This window comes from Miscanthus floridulus, chromosome 11, assembly GCF_019320115.1.
Source record: "Miscanthus floridulus cultivar M001 chromosome 11, ASM1932011v1, whole genome shotgun sequence".
Classification (NCBI taxonomy): domain Eukaryota; kingdom Viridiplantae; phylum Streptophyta; class Magnoliopsida; order Poales; family Poaceae; genus Miscanthus; species Miscanthus floridulus.
The window spans coordinates 90,941,870-90,964,892 of record NC_089590.1 but is presented as its reverse complement, the minus strand read 5'-3'; the positions used below and the strand labels follow the sequence as shown (position 1 = coordinate 90,964,892).

The following is a 23,023-nucleotide window of genomic DNA, read 5'->3' as shown; positions in this document are numbered from 1 at the left end:
GCCTGCAGGAGATGCGCCCCCCCAAGTGCCCGTCGTCGCGACCATTGCCACCAGATGCTTATGAACCAATGTCAATCGGCAAAACAGCTTAGCTGTAGTTTTGGGATTTCTCCCCGAGAATTATATATATATATATATATATATATATATATATATATATATATATATATATATATATATATATATATATATATATATATATATATATATATATATATATATATATATATATATATACATATATACCCTGTAGCTGGCTAGAAAATAACTTATTCTGTAGCCACTTTGAGTTACGATAATTACTATATTAATTTACAAGATTATAGTAACTCATTATTAAGTGGTTTACTATAATGTTATGGTAAATATCCACATGTGTTATGGTAATCCGACTATCATAAATATGTATTGACATTATCGTAAATGGAGGTGACTACAGAATAACTTATTTTGTAGCTTACTACTGAATATACTCTCCATATATATATATATATATATATATATATATATATATATTGTGTCATTCTTGAATCTTGAGGTTCATGAGCTAGGACACATGTGCATGGTAAAAGATGCTAAGAACAACCAATTGTATATACTTTATTTCGTTTCTCATTTCCATTTCTCAATATCGGCAATTTGATCGTATACACTTCCATTTCCCAAATTGAAATATGCTTCAACTCAAATTTGAATGCCACTCTTTGGTTTTCATTGGTTTGTGTTGACACAAGTTGTCCAAACGACGAGTCCAAGAAAGGGATACAAAATGGATTGGGTTAAGCGGAGGACGAAGTCAATGCAAAATTGATGAGCGGAGTTCATCATTAGTCGTAGCTCTGCAAAATCATCAAATTGGACATTGGATCGTCGAATATAAGGCCTGTTCGTTTGAACTTATCAGCCGGCTTTAATACCAGCCAAACAAGCCTATACAGTGGGGATGCAAAAATATGGCGGTTGGAAGAGAACGCATGAAACTCCACTATAGTTATTTGAATCATCATCACCGCTACTTTCGCCGCTCGTTGGTGAATGCTGGCAGTTATCACTGTCTCTGTCTCCAGACTGAGACCACTTGTTCGGTTCTTCTGCAAGCAGAGTATATTCATCTCTTTTTTTTTCCTTAGCAAAAAATAAAAGTGGCGCAGGCGCGCATCCACAGGCCACATCCACATCCACATCCACACGACCAACGAACTGGCGGCCCCACGCCAATCCACGGGCCACGTGGCTCGACGCCAACCTGTCCAACCGATCGCCTCGCTTCCTTCGGGGCCACAATTCATTCGCCGGGAACCGAGCACCAGTGCGCTGCACTGCACCACCATCGCAGGGAACAGACACCGGCTGCCGCCGCCCGCCATGTCTCGCTGCTGCCCCTGCCCCTGCGCGAGTCCCTCCACCACCACCGGGCCCTTCCTCCTCCTTTCCATCCCCGCCGCTTCTTCCAGGAGCGGCGGCGGTGGCTCTGCTGTGGGTCGGAGCAGGCTGCGGTGGGGAGGCGGGCCGAGGCGCGGGCACGCGACAGTCGCGGCGGGCAGCAAGGACGACGGGAGCGGCACGGCGGAGGGGGAGAAGGGAGAAGACGACGCCCCGGCGTTCAATCCGTTCGGGTTCGTGACGGACAACCCCTCCAGCCGCAGCGCCATCCAGCTCCCCGCGGTTCCCGCCGAGGACGGCAATGTCGGCCAGATGCTCTACGTAATGTCTCATGCCTCGCTTCGTCTCCTTGTTGCCTGCTTCGTCTTCTGATTACAGAGCAGGGAACCATATGTGGGTAGTAGACTAGTAGTGACAACTGACAAGTGACTCGACTTGTTGCGTCCAGAGGATCGAAGACAAGGGCAGGGAGTACGGTTCGTATGTCAGAGCAGGAGAGTTTCGATGGTTCGTGAGGGAAACAGGTACTGTACTATCTGTTCATCTTTCCGTTCCTTGTTAGACCGTTACAAACATGTAAAACAATTGGATACACATTGACATGGTGCCCAGCCATCAAAGTAGTAGTACTGTATTACACTCACGAATGCATGTTACATGCAAGATCAATAGATTATTGTTGAGGTCATATATGGAGTCCAAAATACTGATTGTTGTCCACTGTCCAGTGTCATATAACCCCTCATCTTCTTTGAAGCTTCTGCAACAGAAGTGAAAAACAGAGCATTTCACTTCATCCACTAGTTCTACTGCTGAATGAAATGAACCAAAAGGCTGCAACCACAATCCTCATGTGTAACCCCTGGATAAGCAAAACTCAGGCTCGTGCGATCGTTGGTCACATGTACTTGTTGATATATTGTAGGGTCACCTGATGCACGACGTGGGACTATTGTGTTCCTTCACGGAGCTCCTACTCAATCATTTAGCTACCGCGTGGTTATGGCTCAGGTTGCTTCACTGAACCCCTATGCCATTGGAATAAATACAATCTATGCAATGATTAGTCGTTGGTACTGTGCATTACTCAGCAATGAATAGGGTGCTGATTCTGACAGTTTTTTCTGCAACTCTTTTACTTAGGAAATATATATGCTTAAGTAACTTCCCATTGTCGTATGCAAAAAATTTGATGTGGTTGGTCTATTATCTCCTTTTCAATCTGAGTAGTTTGGAGCTATAAATGAACATGTATTTTGTGTTTTGTTTACGCAAAAAAAAAGATGTGTGCACTTTTATGCGCTACTAAAACAAAAAACAACAAAGACAAAATATATATGGTATTTGTTTGTGAGCACTGTAGTTATCGACTTCTATAAAAACCTAAGAACTCTCATGTTCATTACAACACTATTATTAATCACATTGCATCTTTTGTTTCAATCAATTATCCCATCCCCTAAGTATCTTTTGAAATTAAAAGATGGCAGATGTTGGCTACCACTGCTATGCACCTGACTGGATCGGATTTGGGTTCAGTGAAATGCCACAACCTGGATATGGATTCGACTTTAAAGGTCAGGAAAATGTGTATTAAACTAAAGGAATTTGCTAATGACACATGTATATTGTATCATTTGTAGAGGACGAATTCCACAAGGCATTTGATGATCTTCTTGTTACTCTAAATATCACCGAGCCCTTCTTCTTAGTTGTCCAGGTACAAATGTGTAACTTTCATGAAAATCAAGGTCTATAAAAATCTTCACTTCACATGTAGCATTTTCTTTCTTTCTTTTCATTGCAGGGCTTTCTTGTTGGTTCTTATGGGCTGACATGGGCACTGAATAACTCAAGCAAAGTCCTTAAGTTAGCAATCCTTAACAGTCCACTTACAGTTTCTTCTCCAGTCCCTGGATTGTTTCAGCAGCTAAAGTCAGTGATTTCTTCTCATTTTGGCTCCTACTCTTAGTGAGCACTGATTAGCTAGTACACCAGATTCAGTCTTGCACAAACTTATAGGGCCCATAAAAATGGAATCTCCTCACCCACCCAACCTCTACTAGAACATGAAAAATGTCCACGTACAATAAAATATAAGTAACCAAAGACAATCTTACTAAACGCAGCATGCATGTGCAGCAGGACAATCAACCCTAACACACTATGTACTAGTTTGGGTTGTCCTGCATAAGACCTAGTGCAAGCAAACCAATCACACCCTATATGAATACAGGCTAACAATGAGCACACCACATCAGCACTAGGACTAGTGCCAACAAAAGAAGAAGAAAATACATCCTAGCAAATGAGCACACCACATGACTACATGAGCTAACACTAAACCTTTCGTTTCACACCAGCTCCACTAAACCTTTCGTTTCGCACCACAAGTTGACATGAGTTCAAAACTTGTGGGTTGGTGATGTTAATAGGCATATAATCATATGAACTCTTGCATGTAAGTTTGACTAAAATATGCATTTGCACTCTTCCATTTTGTTGTCAATTTTCAATGTTTATGGTTACAGTATGCTACTCTATAAAATTTTCTTGGGGTCAAGGTTGATTATCTTATTTATTTAGGTCACGGTTTAATGTGTTAAGTCTTTGCATGTATAGTTTTGATTTGAGTACAGATGGATGGAGCATGGTGACCCTGATTCTAGTCATCATTTCTCACATATATGTTCAGTTGATGTTTGTCTTTCATTTATTTATACATTCAACATTCTATTTATATATGTAAATTTATGGTATCTTTCAATGCAGGTGGCCACTGTTTGGTGAATTTACTTGTCAAAATGCTGTTTTGGCTGAGCGTTTCATTGAAGCAGGTAGCGCGTATGTATCTCTGTGATCTCTGCCGCAGAAACACTGTTCATTATGCCTCTTTGCTTCTTGCTGTAGTGCATCTTCCATGAAAGAAGAATCAAGTTTGTCCATTATTCATATGATGCAATACTATGCCAGTCCTGTCAGATGTTGCATTTGATACTATTCATTTTTCACAGTGGCTTAAAATGTTCCATTGTCTTACATTGGTTTGGCAGATATATGCTGAAATTGGAAAAGGCTGATGTATATAGGTTACCGTATCTATCCAGTGGTGCTCCTGGATTTGGTTAGTCCATACTCCCAGGTTATTTATTTCCAGCGCTTCATATATATAGTCCTCTGCAATTCCATTTGATATACTGTGGTGGAAACCACCTACTAGGTGGAAACATGGAAACTAATTCAAAAAACGTATTTCGGTCGTTCAAATTTTTTTGAAACTTGGCGCGACAACAGCACGAGGCGGCTAGGGTTAGGAAATCCCGGCTCCCTTCAGGAAGCCAGAAACGACTCTGTTTCTGCTTAATCCCATCTCAAAGTCTTTACAAGTATTTATACTTCTCTCTAATAATAATAATAGGAATAAATAAAATAACTATGGGCTTTTAGGCCCCTAGGCCCCCCTGGCCGGCAGCCCCTAGCCACTAATGGGCCTACGCCTTGTATACTGGATGCCGGTCATAACAGGCACATTGATGGTAATATATACGTACTCACATCAAAAGTTGGAATCCAAACTCACATTTAAAAAAATCATACGAAAATGATAAATTTTAAGTTCATATACACTAAAAGACAAAATTCATGGGTTTTTGTCTTTTAGTCCACATGAACCTCATAAAATTGTCATTTTCGTATGATTTTTTCTAGTTTGAATTTTCATCTCAACTTTTTCTGGTGAGTACATATTTGCACTATGAATGTGCCAAGTTTCAAAAAAATTTAAACGACCGAAATACATTCTTTGAATTGGTTTTCATGTTTTCACCTAGTAACTGGTTTTCACTACATATTTTGCGGTATACTGTCCCAATCATCAAAGGAACTTCTCCTCGAATATTGAATTAATTAGTTTTTCACTTGACTCCGTGCATTGCCATGAATAATGAATGCTATCTTGCAAATCTAGACTAGGTTGCTATATATGTTATATGCAAAAATAATGTTTTCTGAATAAATACAGTAATCTATTTGCAGTATTTCTAGTTTTCACAATGCTGTAAATTTCTACAATTGTCTTGCAATTTGACTTGGTACTTGTATGTCCTTTTCTTTTAGCTTTGCTTGAAGCTGCCAGGAAGATCGATTTCCAAGATGTACTAAGTAGAATTTCGGCCGGATTTTCGTCCAACGGGTAAGCATCCATATTCTATATGCAGGAGAGCATCTAGTGTAATTAAGATAGGCTGACTATGATTTATTATGTGCAAAAGGAGTAGCGCTCAGGAGCATTAGAAAGTTCATTCTAAATAAAGCAAACGATATATACTAGTGACGTGGACCCGTGACAATGTATTCCTGTTCTGATACAGAAAAATGATAATCTTGTTGCAGTTGGGAAAAACCAATACTGCTTGCATGGGGAATATCTGACAAGTACTTACCATTGTCGATAGCTGAGGAATTCAAGAAAGCTAATCCCAGCGTTGTAAAACTAGAGGCGATAGAAGGAGCTGGTCATATGCCACAAGAGGACTGGTAATTGTTTTCAGAAGCTTAATGGGTTTAGCCAGTTCACATTTACATACAGTTTCACGAATTATAAACTACTATATGTTTCTGTGTACATCCACTAACCTTTAGACTCGTACATCCTTACGCATCTCACATCATCTGCAGGCCGGAGAAGGTTGTGAAGGCACTGATATCCTTCCTGTAAACATGGACAAAGATCATTGTACCATCTTCAGGGGAACATGCAAAGATGCATGCTGGTTGTCGTGGCTTCATTACGTCCTACTGTCTAATTTCATTGTGCCTTGGATTGCTTAGATTTGGTGGCGCGTGAGCGTGATGTTGGGGGAGCCCATTAGGTATATATATATGCTCCGTATATGTCAATGCCTCGATGCCCTCGCCGCCCTTCCAATCCGCATCCCTCCTCCACCCACGGTGCAAAGGTTTCCTAAACCCAACCGAGAGTTGGGCAGCGATGAATTGTTGTATTCACTATGGTGCACCACGAGCGACACCATGACAGAACAGAAAATTAGTGACAGAGGAAAAACAAATGTTTATATTTACATTTGTGAATTGTTATGTGGACAATATCAGTGACGTGTTAGCTCACATTAGAGATGGATAACATGTTATTTCGCGGCTCTGATAACTGATATGCACATCTTAGAGACGAGGTCTTTATAACAAAACGTCTTTGAGAAGATATATCAGGGACGTTTTAGTTTGGACTCAACGTGATGAAGGGACGCTGCACAACACAATGAAAGGTCCACGCCCCTAGGGGAAAAGAACCCGTACAGTTAAGCAGCAGTAACTAATGGCATAGTCAATACGCTGATTGAACAATAAAAACATAGCAGATGGGACGCTGAAGCGACTTGAGTAACCTGCAACCGTGCAACGGCGAGATAGCTAGGCTCAGGCTGGCACCTGTGTGTGGCTGTGTGTCGCCATCGTCACCACCCTGTCCTTGCTTCGCCGCATCGATGAAGGCACTCCCTCCTCACATGAGCTAGCTCTCGCCACCAGGCGCGTGCTCTCCGCTCTCGTCCGGCGCGCGCGGCCGGCGACGCAGCCGTGGACCACCGGGATTGTGCAAATTCGCAATCGTCCATTCCGGCCGTGGTGTCACCGTCTCTGCACTGCCCATCGTCTTACGCATGAGGACGACATGCCACATGCATGCATGGCCGTATATCAGACCCATCATGTCGTGTACTTCAACTAAAACACACATCATATTCTACTTGATTCACTGCATAGTGTCACAAATTACGGATCTACTACCGTGCTCCGCGCCATACATGGGAAGAGACCGGCCGGCCCCCAAGGTTATAAAAAGAGCACGAAATGCGTCGCGCTCGTCAGGCCATCGTCCTACGTCTACGTTCGCGCGGCACGTACAGGTACCATTTGAACGCCGAGCGAGCAAATTAAAGCTAGGAACAATGGCCAACACCCGCCAACAAGCCGCCGCGGCCGCCACCCTCGCGCTCCTCCTCCTCTCAGTCTCCGCCGCGTCGTCGTCGTCGTCGCCCACGCTGCTGACGACGGCGGCGTCGCGCAAGGTGCTGCACTGGAAGCTGGGCTGCCCGTGGGACGCGGTCAAGTTCGGGGCCTGCGTCGGCGTGCTCGGCGCCGCGGGCCTGCAGGCCGGCGCGCAGCTCGGGAGCAAGTGCTGCGACGTCGTGCAGGGGCTCGCGGCGGCCGAGGCGGCCGCCTGCTTCTGCACCACCGTCAAGGAGACCGTGCTCGGCATCCCCACGGAGTGGGACGTCGGTGTCGGCGTCCTGGCTAGCGCCTGCAAGACGGAGCTGCCCCGCGGATTCAAGTGTGTCTGATGGCCATGGCCCTGCTTGCATTGCCACAAGTGCATCTGTCATTGTGAAACTGAAACCCCAAACGTTATTTGATTTTACTGTGCCAAGTACTATAGCATTTGCATCGTTTTGCCCTTAGCCTTGTGCAAGTGTTGCCGAATGAGTAGCACGGATGACTGTAAATTTGTTTGTTATGCACGCAGGAGATGGAGGGGGTGTTTGATTTCACCTCCTAAAATTTAGTCCCTATAACATCGACTATAATAAACATGTTTGATACTATTTGAAGTATTAAATATAGACTGATTATAAAACTAATTATAAAGATTAAGACTAATTTATGAGACGAATCTATTAAGCCTAATTAGTCCATGATTTGATAATATGGTGCTATAGTACATGCGTTAATGATGGATTAATTAGGCTTAATATATTCGTCTCACGAATTAGTCACGGCTTTAATTAGTTCTATTATTAAGGGGTGTTTTGTTGTTTAGTCGCTGCTAAAATTCATGTCACATCGAATGTTTAGATACTAATAAGGAGCATTAAATATAGATTAATTACAAAACCAATTACATAGATGGAGATTAATTTTCGAGATGAATTTTTTAAGTCTAATTAATCTGTCATTAGCACAGTTTACTGTAGCACCACGTTGTCAAATCATAGACTAATTAGACTTAAAAGATTTGTCTCACAAATTAGTTGCAAGTTATGCAATTAGTTTCATAATTAGTCTATATTTAATACTCCATATATGTGTCCAAACATTCGATGTGACAGGAATTTTAGGAGTTCCTATAAAAACCAAACAGTTCCTTAATATTAAACATCCGATGTGACGGTAAATATGATACGCGAAAAGACCTCCGAAGTGTTTGTGGTCAGCTTGGGACTTGTTTATATTGATGTTAGGAATCAGTATTTAGTATTGTAGCACTTTCATTTGTATTTGACAATTATTGTCCAATCATGGTCTAACTAGGTTCAAAAGATTCGTCTTGTAATTTACAATCAAACTGTGTAATTAGTTATTTTTTTATCTATATTTAATACTTCATGCATGTGTCCAAAGATTTGATGTGATGGAGAGAGAGTGAAAAAACTTACAATCTTTGCGGTAAAATGTACAGTAGTATATGCTTTGAATCATTTTGGGGATCTGGTCGTCAGAAAGCAGGCAAAATGTCACATCGCTCGACTGGCCCGGATTCTGTCTATTTGGGCCATGTTTAGTTGCCCACCGATTTGGCGCCGCCGGATTTTTAGATACTGTAGTGCACTGTAGTATTTCGTTTATATTTAGTAATAATTGTTCAATTGTTGACTAATTAGGCTCAAAACGTTTGTCTCGCAAAGTACAACCAAACTGTGTAATTAGTTTTTGATTTCGTCAATATTTAGTACTCCACGCATGTACCGCAAGTTTGATGTGACCGAGAATCTTCTTTTTGCATAGTGTCGAAGTTGGGAGTTGGGGGTAAACTAAGGGCCTGTTTAAATTCCAAAAAAATTTGCGCAGTACCCGTCATATCGAATCTTGCGGCACATGCATGGAGTACTAAATGTAGACGAAAAAAAACTAATTGCACAGTTAGGTGAGAAATCGCGAGACGAAACTTTTGAACCTAATTAGTTCATAATTAGATACTAATTACTAAATACAAACGAAAATGCCACAGTAACCAAAATTCCAAAAATTTTGGATCTAAACAGGGCCTAAACATGGCCTTGATCAGTAACGCACGCCGCCGTCACATGACATGCAGCAGAGGGGTTGCTCGTAGAGCTTGTCAGGATCAGGACTCAGGACTCAGGACTCAGGAGGGGGCTACTTCCCTGCTTTTTTCTCTCAAAAAAACATGTAGTTTTCAAATTTCTAAAAATATATTGGAAGGAAAAAAGAAGAGCATCTCTAACCGTTTCCAATAAATAACTTTAAAAAATTAAATTTGAGTTCCACGTCATTTTTTTCGACTTTTTTTTTTGTCACGGGACTACAAGGGGTGCGCCGAACCCTTTCTTACGCCGCAACCTCCATGCTGCCGCCGTCAACTCCCAGCCGCTGCCGCCATCACCGGGCCACCCCAGCAGCTTGCTGCCGCCTAGGCAAGCAGAGACGGCACCAAGCAAGCAGCAGCTTCACCTTGCGCCAGCAAACAGTGCCATACAAACACGAGCATGCAAGCAGGCGTGTAGCCGACCAAGAGCATTACTTGAATATACACATATACACAGGAGCAAATGGTACTTGAATATAGTTTCGTATCGTGCCGGAGCTTCCCGCTGCCCTCCTTGGACCGCCAGCGGCTGCGGCTGAGGACCGTATCTATTCTCGGCACCCTCGGCCTCGCCGGCAGCGCCCGTCACTCGGGCTCGTGCAGGCACGCGACGTTGTCGGTGGAGTAGATGAAGAGCTACAACAACCACGCCGCCGAAAACGAGACACCCAGGCAACAGCTGCGGGAGGACGCGGATGCATGTGACATGCCACTGGCGACATTCTAGAGCTTTCCGGCCTTGTCCGTGCCCACATCATCGCGTTCCAAGAGAAGATCCAATGGACGCGAATCAAGGGCCGCGACGCCAAGTTGTCGCCCCTATGGCCGCCGGGAGGCGAGCGGAAGGCGGTGGTGTACCCCACGAGCCTCCGCGACGTGTGCAAGAGTGCAAGACGTTCGTGTACTTCATGAGGCTCCGCGACGGTGGCGGCGGGAAGGAGAGACTCGCGGCAAAAGAAATCGTTGGAAGAAGGACGCCGCGCGGGAAGCCGTATCCGCACGAGGTCGCGTCCGCGTAAAGTTACGCGGAACGGGGGACGGAACGGGGAAAGATTTTCCAAGTGCGTAAATTTTAGGAAGACGTATTAGAAGTTGTTGGAGAAGGTTTTTTTAATCTTTCTAAAAACCAAGGATTAGGAGAGGATTTAGAAAACTCTTGAAGATGCTCTTACGATCAACGTACGATATGATATAATGCAGGCATCAGGGAACAGTTACCCGACCGAGATCTACCATCTATGCATGGAAAGTTTTCGTGATTGTTCTGGCCAGATCTTGTTCTGTTAGACATCCGATGCAACCACTAGGAAACGAGGACTAGCAGCTAGGCTGCATGCATGAGCTTGGCAACCGAGTTCAGCTAGACTGGTTTCGAGGACTACAGGAATGCATGCATGCATCCGGAACATACGGGCTCCAATCCGGTCAAACGTAATTTGGCATGCTTTGCCTTTTATTATCTCCTGTAGGATTTTTTTTGTTCAATTTTGATCGGTATTTTTTTAGAAAAATAGCAAAAAGAAATGCATTTGTAGAATTTCTTTTTGCGAGAACATTTATACAAATTTTGTTATACTACTGTTCCCTTATAACATTCTATACTGAGATTGTGAAAGTAATTTTGAAGACATATAATTTACACATAGTATGTATGATATAATGATTTAAAATTGAACATTGAAAGCTTTTGGCGGTCAAAGTTTGAATTTATTGGCTAAATCCTTACGAAAAACGTGAATTAACAAGAGGAGGGAATATTAAGAACTTGTAAGTTGTAATCTTATCAAGCCCTTTTGTTTATAACTCTCTGGAAACAAAAAAGAAGTGTCCAATAGATCGAACAAACTTCCCTGCATTGCCCATTCAGAGGCCTCCTTTGGATGGGAGGATTTTTCATAGGAAAGATGGAGGATTTCATTTCCTATAGGATTGAGAACTGTTTATGCCTTTGGATGGAGGATTGGACCATAGGAAAACTGAAGGAAATTTTCCTATCCCACTCATTTCAAAGGAAGATCGTAGGAAAAGAAACATCTACCTGAACCTCATTTTTCTCACCCCTTCCCGTAGGATCGAGGCAAATGTGCCAGTTGACGCTGATGCAAAGCTCTAAAAAGTGGCATGCAAGTGGAGCATTTGAAGATCAATATTGTATGACTACAATAATTTATCAATCTTTTCAATTCCTTTCCTGTGCTCCATCCAAACGGTTTACTCCTTAGTTTTTCTGTGTTTCTCAATCCTCTTTTTGTGTATGCATTCCTATGAAAATCCTATGTTTCTCCTATTCCTGTGTTTGGTCTTTCATGCGTTCCAAAGGGACCCTCAAATTCAATCCCATTGGACAAATTTACTATCGGGTTCATAAACCCAGGGTCCCTTATGGACCGGCTTCCCAGCAAAAGCTCGGCCCAGCAGACGACGTTGCGAACGACGCGTAAATCCTGGGCCGGCCCAAATACCTAAACGACAGGCCAGAAGCGCGATCCAATCTCCGACCGGAAGGCCTGACCAAGAAGGAACAACGCTCGCTTCCGACTCCAGCCTGCCTCTCCGACCGAAAGGCCTGGCCAAACACCGCCTCCAAATCCGACCCACGTCTCCGACTGGGGATGCACCGAACCTCTGCTTACAGCTCTTCTCCGACTGGCGCAGTTAGAGCTGACTGGAACCAACCGACAGGGGACGCCCGCTCGGTGAGGACCAAGAAACGGACGGAGCAAGTAAGGCAGGGCACTCAAGTCAACCATAATACCGAGGACCGTACCCTGTACACCTACAGGATAGTACCGACAGGACATGTCAGAAGAGTGCCCTGCAACCTTCCAGGCATGTTAGAATCCAAGCAGTGTTGTGGGCGCCGACATTTGTCCTACAGTGTTGTGGCGCCCGCAACTCCCATACCAGATGAGGACGGTAAAACCTCTTGCATGCCTCTGGGCATCAACAGTATGGCAGGCACCGACGTCTGCCATACCAGAAGAAGATGACGCAACCTCCCACATGCATCTGACATTAACAATGTTATGGGCGCCTATAATCATCTTGTACCCGACGGCGTGGGCAACGATACTTAGCATACGTACACACTCTCTCTCACTCACTTGTAAGGCCATCCCCTTCATCTATAAAAGGGGGTGTGCTCTCTTCCAAGGGGATCAATCAGTTCACTTACATCGATTAAACACACAACAATCGAACCATCAGTTCACTTACATCGATTCACCCTCTGCTAGCTTTAGATACTCTAAAGCTATATAGAGCGCACGCTCGAACACTTAGCACATAGCGGAGCTCCTGTCACTTTTGGCCCTTCAGACCAGAGTCCGACCGGACCTCTTGCACCCCCTATCTTACTCCCTTCCGTTTGTAACCCCACAACAAACTTTGAGCACCTAAGCTCAGGAATAAAGTCATTGACTGACTCAAACAGGACGTAGGGCACGTTGCCTAAACTAGTATAAACCCTGTGTCATTGAGTGCTAGGCCACATCCGATCACAACGTACGGCAAAACTACAAATATTTATGTGTTGGTCACTTTCTGCACCGACAATTGGCGCCATTCGTGGGGAAGACGCTATACGTTCACACTTTTGATCATCGGATGGCCCACTTTTTCGACACCTTCGCCATGGCTGGCTCAAGCGATACGACTCGCTTTGGCTCATTGGAGTTTCCCGCACTCCCACCTATTGGGACGTGGGTTCTACCTGTCTTCGAGCCGTCCCAGGCCTTCCTCTTTGGAAGCCTAGACTTCGTCGCTGACCGGCTCGGCGTACTACACCCCCATGAGGAGGCACTTGTTCTAGCGCCCGTCGGAGGGGTGCCCTCCATTGGCTTCGGGACACACGACGACTTCAACGACGAGGTGTCTGCGCTTCATTCCAAGCAAACGCTCTGCTCAAACCCCGCTGTGAGTAATGTACATGCTGTTATTTACTCGCTACTTACTATCTTCCGCCGATTATCTGAAGGGACCGCACCGCAACCACCGTACGACCAGTTCCCCTACTGCCTCGTGTCCCCCGCGAACACGTACACTTGGGGGCTCCGAAGGACGCTGGCGCCGCCCCCTCTCACATCTGAATTCATGGGACTAGCAAGCTATGCTCCCACCACTTTCCACGAACTCCTAGATGACAACGTTGAGAGCCACGGCTCCAGCATCGGTGATGTGGCACCTAGCCACTGTCCGTCCTAGGAGTGCGCTATGGTGGACGCTCCGAGACAGCCACCGGTGGAAGCGGAGTTCTTGCAGACTCACACCCCTCTGAACCCTCATGCGGGGGCCCTCACGCTCACACAAGAGCACGGCGAGGAGCTACAACAACGGCGACAGAACCAGCCGCCACCTGCGCCGGTGCGCTCGGTGCAGCACGTTGCGCCCCATGCGCATGATCCGGTGAGCGGCGCCCAAGGTTGCGCCCGCTAGGTCCAGCGCAACATCATGGACGAGGGGAACGATCCCCCACAGTTCGCTCGGGCTAGCCAGAACATCGCCGCTACCGCAATGCTTTTGCGCGGCGTTCCCGAGCCCATCGACCCCTAGGAGCGGGCAGTCCACCAGAACCTCCGGGCGCTGGTGGAACCGCTGCCGTTCAACAGGCAGAAATCTCCGCATCGTGACTCCGACTCACGGCCTCTCTCCCCACCAGGGGAGTGGGGACGTACCAGACGGATCGCTCCATCCGCTCACCGCTATAGCCACCAAGCACGGCACGGGAGGACGTAGCTACGCCATGGCCTAACCCGACGCCTGCTCCACACCGACCATCGATACGTGAACGGCTTGGTCCGAACCAAGATGCTCGCAACATCATCAGCAACCAGCATCAGGCCTAACATGATGATGATGTCCATCGTGCGGCGGTGAGGACAGGCGACATGGGCTCTGACCAGACCATCGAGGGGAGCGGTGAAACGCGCCCCTGGCATGGTCGTCGGCCAGACGACCAAAGTCCTAGCCTAGATGGCTTAGGACCATGGGCCTTTGGCCGACGCATCCAGAGAGCACCGTTCCCACCACGCTTCCGACTACCCACCAACATCGCCAAGTACACCGGGGAGACAAACCCCGGTATATGGATTGAATATTTCTCGCTCGCCTACCGAGCCAGATGGGTGGATGATGATCTTTTGATCATTCAATATATCCCCATTTGTGTGGGGGAACATGTTCGGGCGTGGCTTGAATTCCTTCCGCACGACAGAATCTGTGACTGGGCGGACCTCAAGAGGATCTATGTCGGAAATTTCTAGAGGACGTATGTCCACCCTGGTAACTCTTAGGACCTCAAGAGCTACCAGCAGGAGCCTAGCGAGTCCCTATGGGATTACATCCACAGGTTCTCCCAATGATGCAACTCCCTCCCTGATGTCATCGACACAGACATCATCAGTGCATTCCTCTCTGGGACAACCTGAGAGTCCCTGATCCACAAACTTAGTTGCCTAAAGCCTCGTACCACCCGTGACCTGCTCGACACCACCACGAACCACACCTCCGGTGAGGAGGCGGTCGGAGTGGTCTTCAACAGAGGCTAGGACAAAGGCAAGGCCAAGCGCGAGGACCAAGATGAGGGCCCCTCCATGTAGAGGGGCAAGAAGAACAAAAAGGATCGGCACCGATCGGCCAACATCACGTTGGTCGCCACAGCTGATCACGTGGGCAAGTAGCCCTAGCAGGGCCTGCCTGACCACTTCAACAAGCTCATGGATAGCCCATGCACCAACCACGCATACCCCATCAAACACATCTACAAGGACTACGAGCTCCTCAAACGTTTCCTGCGATAGGCCAGCGGGCCGAAAGAAGGAGACGACAAAGAGGTGGTAGCCAAGAAAGGAGGCACGGCGGGCAAGGACGGGGGTAGCTTCCCTGACCCTAAGGAATGCATCATGATCTTCGGGAGATCTAACACCATCTGCTCCAAGCGCCAGCACAAGGTACGCTACAGAGAGGCATGCGCCGCCGAGACAGCCGTCCCCTCCTTCCTTAGCTAGTCGGAATCTTCGATCACCTTCGATCAGAGGGACCATCCCTCCCACATCACTAGACTAGGATGCTACCCGCTCATCGTTGACCCTATCGTCCACAAGAAGTGCCTCACCAAGGTGCTAATGGACGGAAGCAGCGGCCACAACATCCTCTACATCGACACCCTCGACGCCATGCACATCCCCTAGTCGGAACTCCGCCCAGTGGCCTCTCCCTTCCACAGCGTGATCCTAGGAGCGCAGGCGTACTTGCTCAAGTAGATCGACCTACCCATCACATTTGGCAACCGAGCCAACTTCTGCTCAGAGGTCCTCACCTTCGAAGTGGTGGACTTCCCAGGGTCCTACCACGCCATCTTGGGGCAGCCATGCTATGCCAAATTCATGGTGATCCCCAATTACACCTACCTCAAGCTGAAGATGCTGGGACCGAACAACATCATCACCGTGGGCAGTGCCTTCTTGCATGCCTTCACGTGCGACCGCAAGCATTTCAAGCTCACCACCGCCGTCATCCACTCATCCGAGCTCCCATAGCTCGGGGAGTCGTTGACCCCTGCAGTCCCGGACTGCAACAAACCAACCTCCTCGATGGCCTTCTGCCCACTCGAGGAAACTAAGGTGGTGGGAATTGACCCCATTAACCCTATCAAGACGGTGCAGATTGAGACCTAGCTCTCGGCCAAATACGAATGCGAGCTCATCGACTTCCTGCACGCTAATCCCGATGTCTTCGCATGGAAGCCTTCTGACATGCTGGGCATACTATGGGAGGTCACTGAGCACGCGCTGCGCCTCATCCTAGGCTCAAAGCCCACCAAGCAGTGCCTACATCGCTTCAACGACAAGAGGCGTAGGGTCATAGGCGAAGAGATTGCCAAACTCCTGGTAGCCGGATTCATCAGAGAGGTATCCCACTCCGACTGGCTTGCCAATCCTGTTCTTGTTAAAAAGAAGACCGTAAAATGGAGAATATACGTTGATTATACTGGCCTCAACAAAGCATGTCCAAAGGATCACTTTCCTTTGCTACGCATAGACTAGATAGTCGACTCCACCTCGGGATGCAAGATCCTCTCCTTTCTGGATGCCTACTCAGGCTATCACCAAATTGCGATGAAAGAGTCTGATCAATTCGCAACCTTGTTCATCACCCCGTATGTTTCATACTGTTACGTAACCATGCCTTTCAGTCTAAAGAATGCTGGCGCCACCTACCAAAGGTGCATGCACCAATGCTTCACCGACCAAATCGACTCGCTCGATCAGCCTGATCAAGCCAAGCGGCCGAAATCAACAATCATCGTCTATGTTGATGACTTAGTGGTCAAAACGGCTCAAGCTTGTGACCTGATCGCAAACTTGGCCTCAACGTTCGTGAACCTTCGAAGGTTCAACATCAAATTGAATCCCGAGAAATGTGTTTTCGGGGTTCCAAAAGGGAAGATGCTTGGATACATTGTGTCCGAGCGCGGCATCGAGGCCAACCTCAAAAAGATCATGGCCATCTCCAATATGGGCCCTATATGCAACATCAAGGGTGTACAAAGGCTCACCGGCTGTCTGGCCGCCCTGAGCCGATTTATCTCCTGGCTCGGTGAATGGAGGATGCCACTCTACAAGCTCCTCAAAAAGATGGATGCCTTTGTCTAGACTGAGGAAGCTCAGCAGGCTCTAGAGAGCCTCAAAGCATCACTAACATCGGCCCCAATCCTCATCACTCCTGAACGGAGAGAACCCCTCCTCCTCTACATCGTAGCGAGCAACCATGTGGTGAGTGCCTCCCTGGTCATCGAAAGGGAGGAGCCGAGACACCACCTTAAGGTCTAGCGACCCATATACTTCATCGGGGAGGTACTCATCAACCCCAAGGTTCTATACCCCTAGGTGTAGAAACTCCTATATGCCATGTTGATGGCGACCCAGAAGCTCCTACACTACTTCACCGACCACGAAGTCATGGTCGTCACTTCACACCCTCTCGGAGACATCGTCCACAACCATGATGCCATGGGACGAATCTCCAAGTGGGCACTCGAAATCATGGGCCACGACATCAGGTATATCCCCTGTACCGCTATTAAGTCTTAGGCCCTCGTGGATTTTGTCATCGAATGGACGAAGGTCCAGCTACCGACCCCGGACGTCACCCACGAGTACTAGAGAATGTACTTCGACGGGTCCATAATGGCGCCTAGCTCAGGAGCTAGAGTGGTTCTGATCTCCCCAGATAGGAGTAGGCTCCGCTACACCATCCGCCTCCATTTCTCGGCCTCAAACAACACCACAAATTATGAGGCCCTCATCAACGGGCTGTGCCTCGCCATCGAGCTCGGTGCTACATGACTCTACGTCCGTGGCGAGTCAGAGTTGGTCATTGACCAAGTCATGAAGGAGCCCTCCTGCAAAACCCCCCACATGGCAGCATATTGCTAGGAGGTGCGTAAGCTCAAGGACAAATTCTAGGGGATCGAGCTGCATCACGTCCCCCAAAAGGACGACGATGCCGCCGATTTTCTCGCAAAATTGGCTGCCAGGTAGGATCCATCTTCGAGCAGGACCTTTATCAACAAACTCCATGAGCCATCCGCCCGCATCCTAGAAGGTCCGATCTAGACACACCCTGACATCAAGCCGGCGCCCGGGGGCTCTGACCCCGACACCAAGCCGACGCTCGGGGGCTCTGACCCCAGTGCCTTCATGATGATGTCGCCTGCTGATGCCGCCATTCTGGCACTCGATCAAACTGACTAGCGAGCACCGCTACTTGCCTACCTCCTTGAGGAGGTCCTCCCACCCGAAAGGACTGAAGCTCAATGGATCGCTCGACGCGCCAAGACCTTCATCGTGCTTGATGATGAACTCTACAAATGAAGTCCATCAGGGGTGCTCATGAAGTGCATCCCTACCAACCAGGGGAAGCAGCTCCTCCTCGAGGTCCATGCTAGGATCTGCAGACATCACGCAGCCCTGAGGTCGCTGGTCGAAAAAGCCTTTTGCCAAGGTTTTTACTGGCCCACCGCACTATGAGATGCAGCGGAGGTCATCCACAGGTGTGAGGGATGCCAATTCTACGCTCGAAAACTCATTTGCTAGCATAGGAGCTCAAACCATCCTCATCACCTGGCCATCCACTGTCTAGGGCCTCAACATGGTAGGACCCCTCAAAAAGGGCCCAGGCGGCTTCACTCACCTACTCGTAGCGGTCGACAAGTTTACCAAATGGATAGAGGCCAAGCCCATCACCAACATCCACTTGAAAGAGGCGATCAAATTCTTCCTCGACGTTATCTACCGGTTTGGTGTTCCTAACTATATCATCACTGACCACGGGACTAACTTCACCGAGAAGTTCCTGAACTTCAGTGATGAATACAGCATCAGGATCGACCGGGCCTCGGTCAGACATCCACGTACTAACAGTCAGGTCGAGCGTGCCAATGGCATGATCCTCCAAGGACTTAAGTCACGCATCTTTGACCGACTCAACAAGTACTCCAGGTGATGGGTTGCAGAGATCCCAACGATCCTCTAGACCCTGAGAATGACCTCGAAATGATCCACGGGGTTCACACCCTTCTTCCTGGCCTACAGAGCTAAAGCGGTGCTACCCTCCGACCTCGACCATGGTGCCCCAAGAGTGAAGGCTTTCAACTGCGACCGAGCCATGGAGGCTCAGCAAGACACAGTTGACCTGCTCGAGGAGGCCCCCGAGATGACTGTCATCCACTCCGCTTGCTACCAGCAAACTCTCCGTAGGTACCACGAAAGAAATATCAAGGGGAGGATCCTCGAAGTCAGTGATCTCGTACTCCGGAGGACCTAATCAATGAAGGAGAAACATAAACTCTCTCCACCATGGGAAGGTCTCTATATGGTGACCGAAGTGATCCGACCAGGTGCCTACCGACTGAAGGATGACAACGGCAACGTTCTCACCAACACTTGGAACATTGAACATCTACGTCATTTCCCCCCTAAATTTGGTCTTACCGCTTTTTTATTCAACACTTGCTCCTATAAATCACCCCAACCTAAACACTTTCAGCCCAGGTCGCTCGGGGGCTCCATGAGGGTATAATACTAAATACCACCTCTCTTTTTTACTATCACATGGTAAAAACTTTTCGCCCAAACGAAAGGGCATTGCCCAAATGAAAGGGCATTCCATTCCTTTGATTACCTTACGTGACTTTGTTTTTACTCCCGACCAAGCGCACCCCACACGACCTATGGTTATAAGCAGCCGAGCCTCGTGGGCCACGCCCAGATTCTTAAAGTTGCAGCCTACGAAACAAACGGGTAGGTGCGAAAAAGAAAGGATAAAAACAAAGCTATGCTAGGATAAAAAACAAGGATTTGATAGTGATTCTATTACAAAGCAGAACTAATGTATTCATTAATACAAAAACTATTCACACAGGGGCTCCCCCATGAACTTAACAGTTATATTTGCTGACTACTTCTACCCCAAATCCTACTGTGGCCGCTCGGCAGCATCGGCTGATGCCAAAGAAAAGGTCATGGCACATACCACCGAACATAACCACCACCGCAAGGGCCCCACCCAGTTCCGCTCCCTCGACTTCGGCGAGCGCAACGGGTACCTCAAGGGCGTCGCACCCATATATGCTCAACAGAAGAGCATGGAGCTCTAGACCTTCTCATGCAGTCGAGATAGCTCCTAGGCAGGGACGCTGCCCGCCGAAGTATGGCCATCGTGGTTGGAGGATGTCTCATCAAACTTTATGAACTGACCAACCTGAGCAGCTACAAGGGCAAAACCCCCACCAGCGCAGTCCTGAGCGTCTTCCCCTTCGACAAGACTTGCCTAGAGAAGATTCGCCAGAAGGAGTCCACGTGCGGCTCCATCCCAATGAAAGCCTCGTAGATGGTGATGATGCCGGTGATGTGCAGTACCCTCCAGTGCGCCACCTCCTTCGATGGAAGCAGCCTCTTCTCGGCGAAGGTGGCTAGCACCACCTCCTTGGGTAGAAGCAGCCCTTCTTGGCGAAGGCGGCCAACACCACCTCATCTACGTTGGATGACCTCCAGCTCAACATTGCACTCCAAAATCACGAACGGGTCTGTGAGTTCTCCTTTCCCTCTCCCTTCCCCTATTTAAACAGGAGATGCAACAGTTGAAGAGGGGCAAAGGATTGGGGCAAAAAACCCTCTCCCTTCCCCCATTCAATGAGGAGGGGAAATGATGGGACGCGCCCTGACTGATGGGACGCACCCTACCTGATAGAATGGTGCCTAGTCAGACAGGACGTGGCCTAGGTATGGTCCACCACTACCGCATGCCGGGTGCGAGAAACAAAACGCCACCATGCGTAGGCGGCCCTCTGCCTTCCCAGGCAGGACTAGAAAGGCCCAACTATGGGATCTCTACCCAGGAGAGACCATCGGGCTTCCTGAGTCAATCGGATGGCTTAGGCAAATGCCGAGAGACAGGTAAGGAGCAGAGGGATGCCCCATGTGGGCCATGCTGAACCGTCATGAACGACGAGCGCGAATCTCGGTCGGACATTTCCGATTGGAGCTCCTCAAACCCCGTCACTCGAGTCATCAAGGTAACATTACCAACCCCCACTATTTCTTTATATAATCATTCATTCATCTATGCACGCATTCATTCATTCCATACATCCAAAAGCATCACATATGTAGTTAAATGCATCACAACGCTCTGTGTTGCATCACGAAGCGGTAGTTGCCTCATTCAACATGAGCAACGACCGACCGAGGTTCGAAGGCCGGCCCACAAAGGGCTCGAGGCCGCCTCACATCAAACAGAGCTAGGGGAGAAAATGCAGATGAGCCCCAAGCGGCCCTCGCCCAGTCTGCCCTAAAGCAGACAGGGACATCTCAACATTCTCGTTCGATCCTAACCTCAAGCCAAACCCATAGAATCTCCATCGAGGGGAGGCCAGCAGGCCACCCGGGTTGGTCTCCGAAATGACCCAGGCATCTATCAGGTTGTAGGTTAAGGAGCAGTGGAGTGCCACATGAGGGCTATGCCGACCCTGTCATGAACGACGGACCCAGACTTCACTCAAACAAGCCCGTTAGCGAGCTCACCGAGCGCGTCACTCGAGCCATTGAGGCAAGCGACGTTAGCTCAACCCCTCCGGTTGCGAGAAACCGCGGACGGGGTAATGCATGAAACTCAACCAACCCCTTTTGAGCCCAACGGGGCTCGGGGGCTCAGGACGCCCAAACACCCCGACGCCAGGATCCATGAGTCTGTCCGTCTCGCCCGATCCCTAAAAACTACCTCAGCTGCGCCCGACGCTAGGATCCGCGAGTCCGTCTTGCTCGATGCCTAAAATTGCCTCGTCTATGCCCAATGCCAGGATCCACGAGTCTATCCATCTCGCCTGATCCCTAAACTGCCTCGGCTGCGCCCGACGCCAGGATCTACGAGTCTGTCTCGTCCGATCCCTAACCTGCCTCGGCTGCGCCCAATGCCAGGATCTGTGAGTCCATCTCGCCTGATCCCTAAGCTGCCTCGGCTACGCCCGATGCCAGGATTCGTGAGTCCGTCTCGCTCGATCCCTAAAACCTACCTCGGCTGCGCCCGACGCCAGGATCTGCGAGTCTGTTCATCTCGTCCAAATCCCAAACCTACCTCGGCTATGCCCGATGCTAGGTTCCACGAGTCCGTCCATCTCGCTCGATCCCTAAAAACTGCCTCAGCTGCGCCCGACGCCACGATCCATGAGTCTGTCTCGCTCGATCCCTAAAAGTGCCTCGGCTGCGCCCAATGCTAGGATCCACGAGTCTATCCATCTCGCCCAATCCCTAAACTGCCTCAGCTGCGCCCAACGCCAGGATCAGCGAGTCCGTCTCGCCCAATCCCTAAAACTACCCAGCTACGCTAGACGCCAGGATCCATGAGTCCGTCCGTCTTGCCTGATCCCTAAAACTGCCTCGGCTGCGCCCGACGCTATGATCCACGAGTCCGTCTCACCCGATCCCTAAAACTATCTCGACTGCGCCCGACGCCAGGATCCACGAGTTTGTCTCGTCCGATCCCTAAAACTACATCGGCTACGCCCGATGCCAGGATCCACGAGTCCATTCGTTTCGTCCGATCCCTAAGCTGCCTCAGCTACGCCTGACGCCAGGATCCGCAGGTCCACCTCACTTGATCCCTAAAAACACCCACTGATAAAACCCCCTAGGCGATTCTGCCCGAATCGTCCGGGGGCTCAGGGGCTACACCCGCGGGTGCGCTCGCGCGCACCCGCTGACAAAACAAAAAATTCCCCCGCTAGCAAACACGAAAAAACCTTAGATGATTCTACCCGAATCGCCTAGGGGCTCGGGGACTACACCCGTGGGTGCGCTCGCGCGCACCTGTCGTCAAGATAAAAATTCCCTAGACGATTCTACACGAATCGCTCGAGGGCTCAAGGGCTCCTGTCGGGTTCATAAACCCAGGGTCCCTCATGGACCAGCTTTCTAGCAAAGGCTCGGCCCAGCAGACGAAGTTGCGAACGACGCGCAACTC

The 23,023-nt window shown here is 48.5% G+C and overlaps 2 protein-coding genes across 3 annotated transcripts; both read left to right on the top strand.

Annotated features, from left to right (window-relative positions):
* The first annotated feature begins 1,267 nt into the window (after positions 1-1,267).
* Positions 1,268-6,510, top strand: LOC136492591 (uncharacterized). Of its 2 annotated transcripts, none has more exons than XR_010768134.1 (11): positions 1,268-1,704; positions 1,832-1,907; positions 2,309-2,394; positions 2,867-2,960; positions 3,027-3,103; positions 3,191-3,318; positions 4,156-4,227; positions 4,437-4,507; positions 5,500-5,575; positions 5,754-5,919; positions 6,061-6,510. XR_010768134.1 is itself a non-coding variant. In XM_066488568.1 (11 exons), exons 1-11 carry the CDS (start codon positions 1,366-1,368, stop codon positions 6,098-6,100), a joined length of 1,203 nt encoding a protein of 400 aa, XP_066344665.1. In that variant the 5' UTR covers positions 1,269-1,365; the 3' UTR covers positions 6,101-6,510. The 2 variants fall into 2 exon arrangements, 1 of the variants encoding a protein (XP_066344665.1); XM_066488568.1 differs by having other exon boundaries at positions 1,269-1,704; positions 5,776-5,919.
* Positions 6,511-7,283: 773 nt separating this feature from the next.
* On the top strand, positions 7,284-7,872 carry LOC136491359 (putative lipid-binding protein AIR1). The gene has a single exon (XM_066487635.1). The coding sequence runs from the start codon at positions 7,350-7,352 to the stop codon at positions 7,740-7,742; it is 393 nt and encodes a 130-aa protein (XP_066343732.1). The 5' UTR covers positions 7,284-7,349; the 3' UTR covers positions 7,743-7,872.
* The last annotated feature ends 15,151 nt before the right edge of the window (positions 7,873-23,023 follow it).

Excerpts from the sequence above, each read along its gene's own strand:
- LOC136491359 (XM_066487635.1), top strand. The coding sequence starts at position 7,350 with ATGGCCAACACCCGCCAACAAGCCGCCGCGGCCGCCACCCTCGCGCTC.
- LOC136492591 (XM_066488568.1), top strand. The coding sequence starts at position 1,366 with ATGTCTCGCTGCTGCCCCTGCCCCTGCGCGAGTCCCTCCACCACCACC. Across the intron at positions 2,961-3,026 it reads ATATGGATTCGACTTTAAAG|AGGACGAATTCCACAAGGCA; the intron begins GTCAGGAAAATG and ends TATCATTTGTAG. Across the intron at positions 5,576-5,775 it reads GCCGGATTTTCGTCCAACGG|TTGGGAAAAACCAATACTGC; the intron begins GTAAGCATCCAT and ends ATCTTGTTGCAG.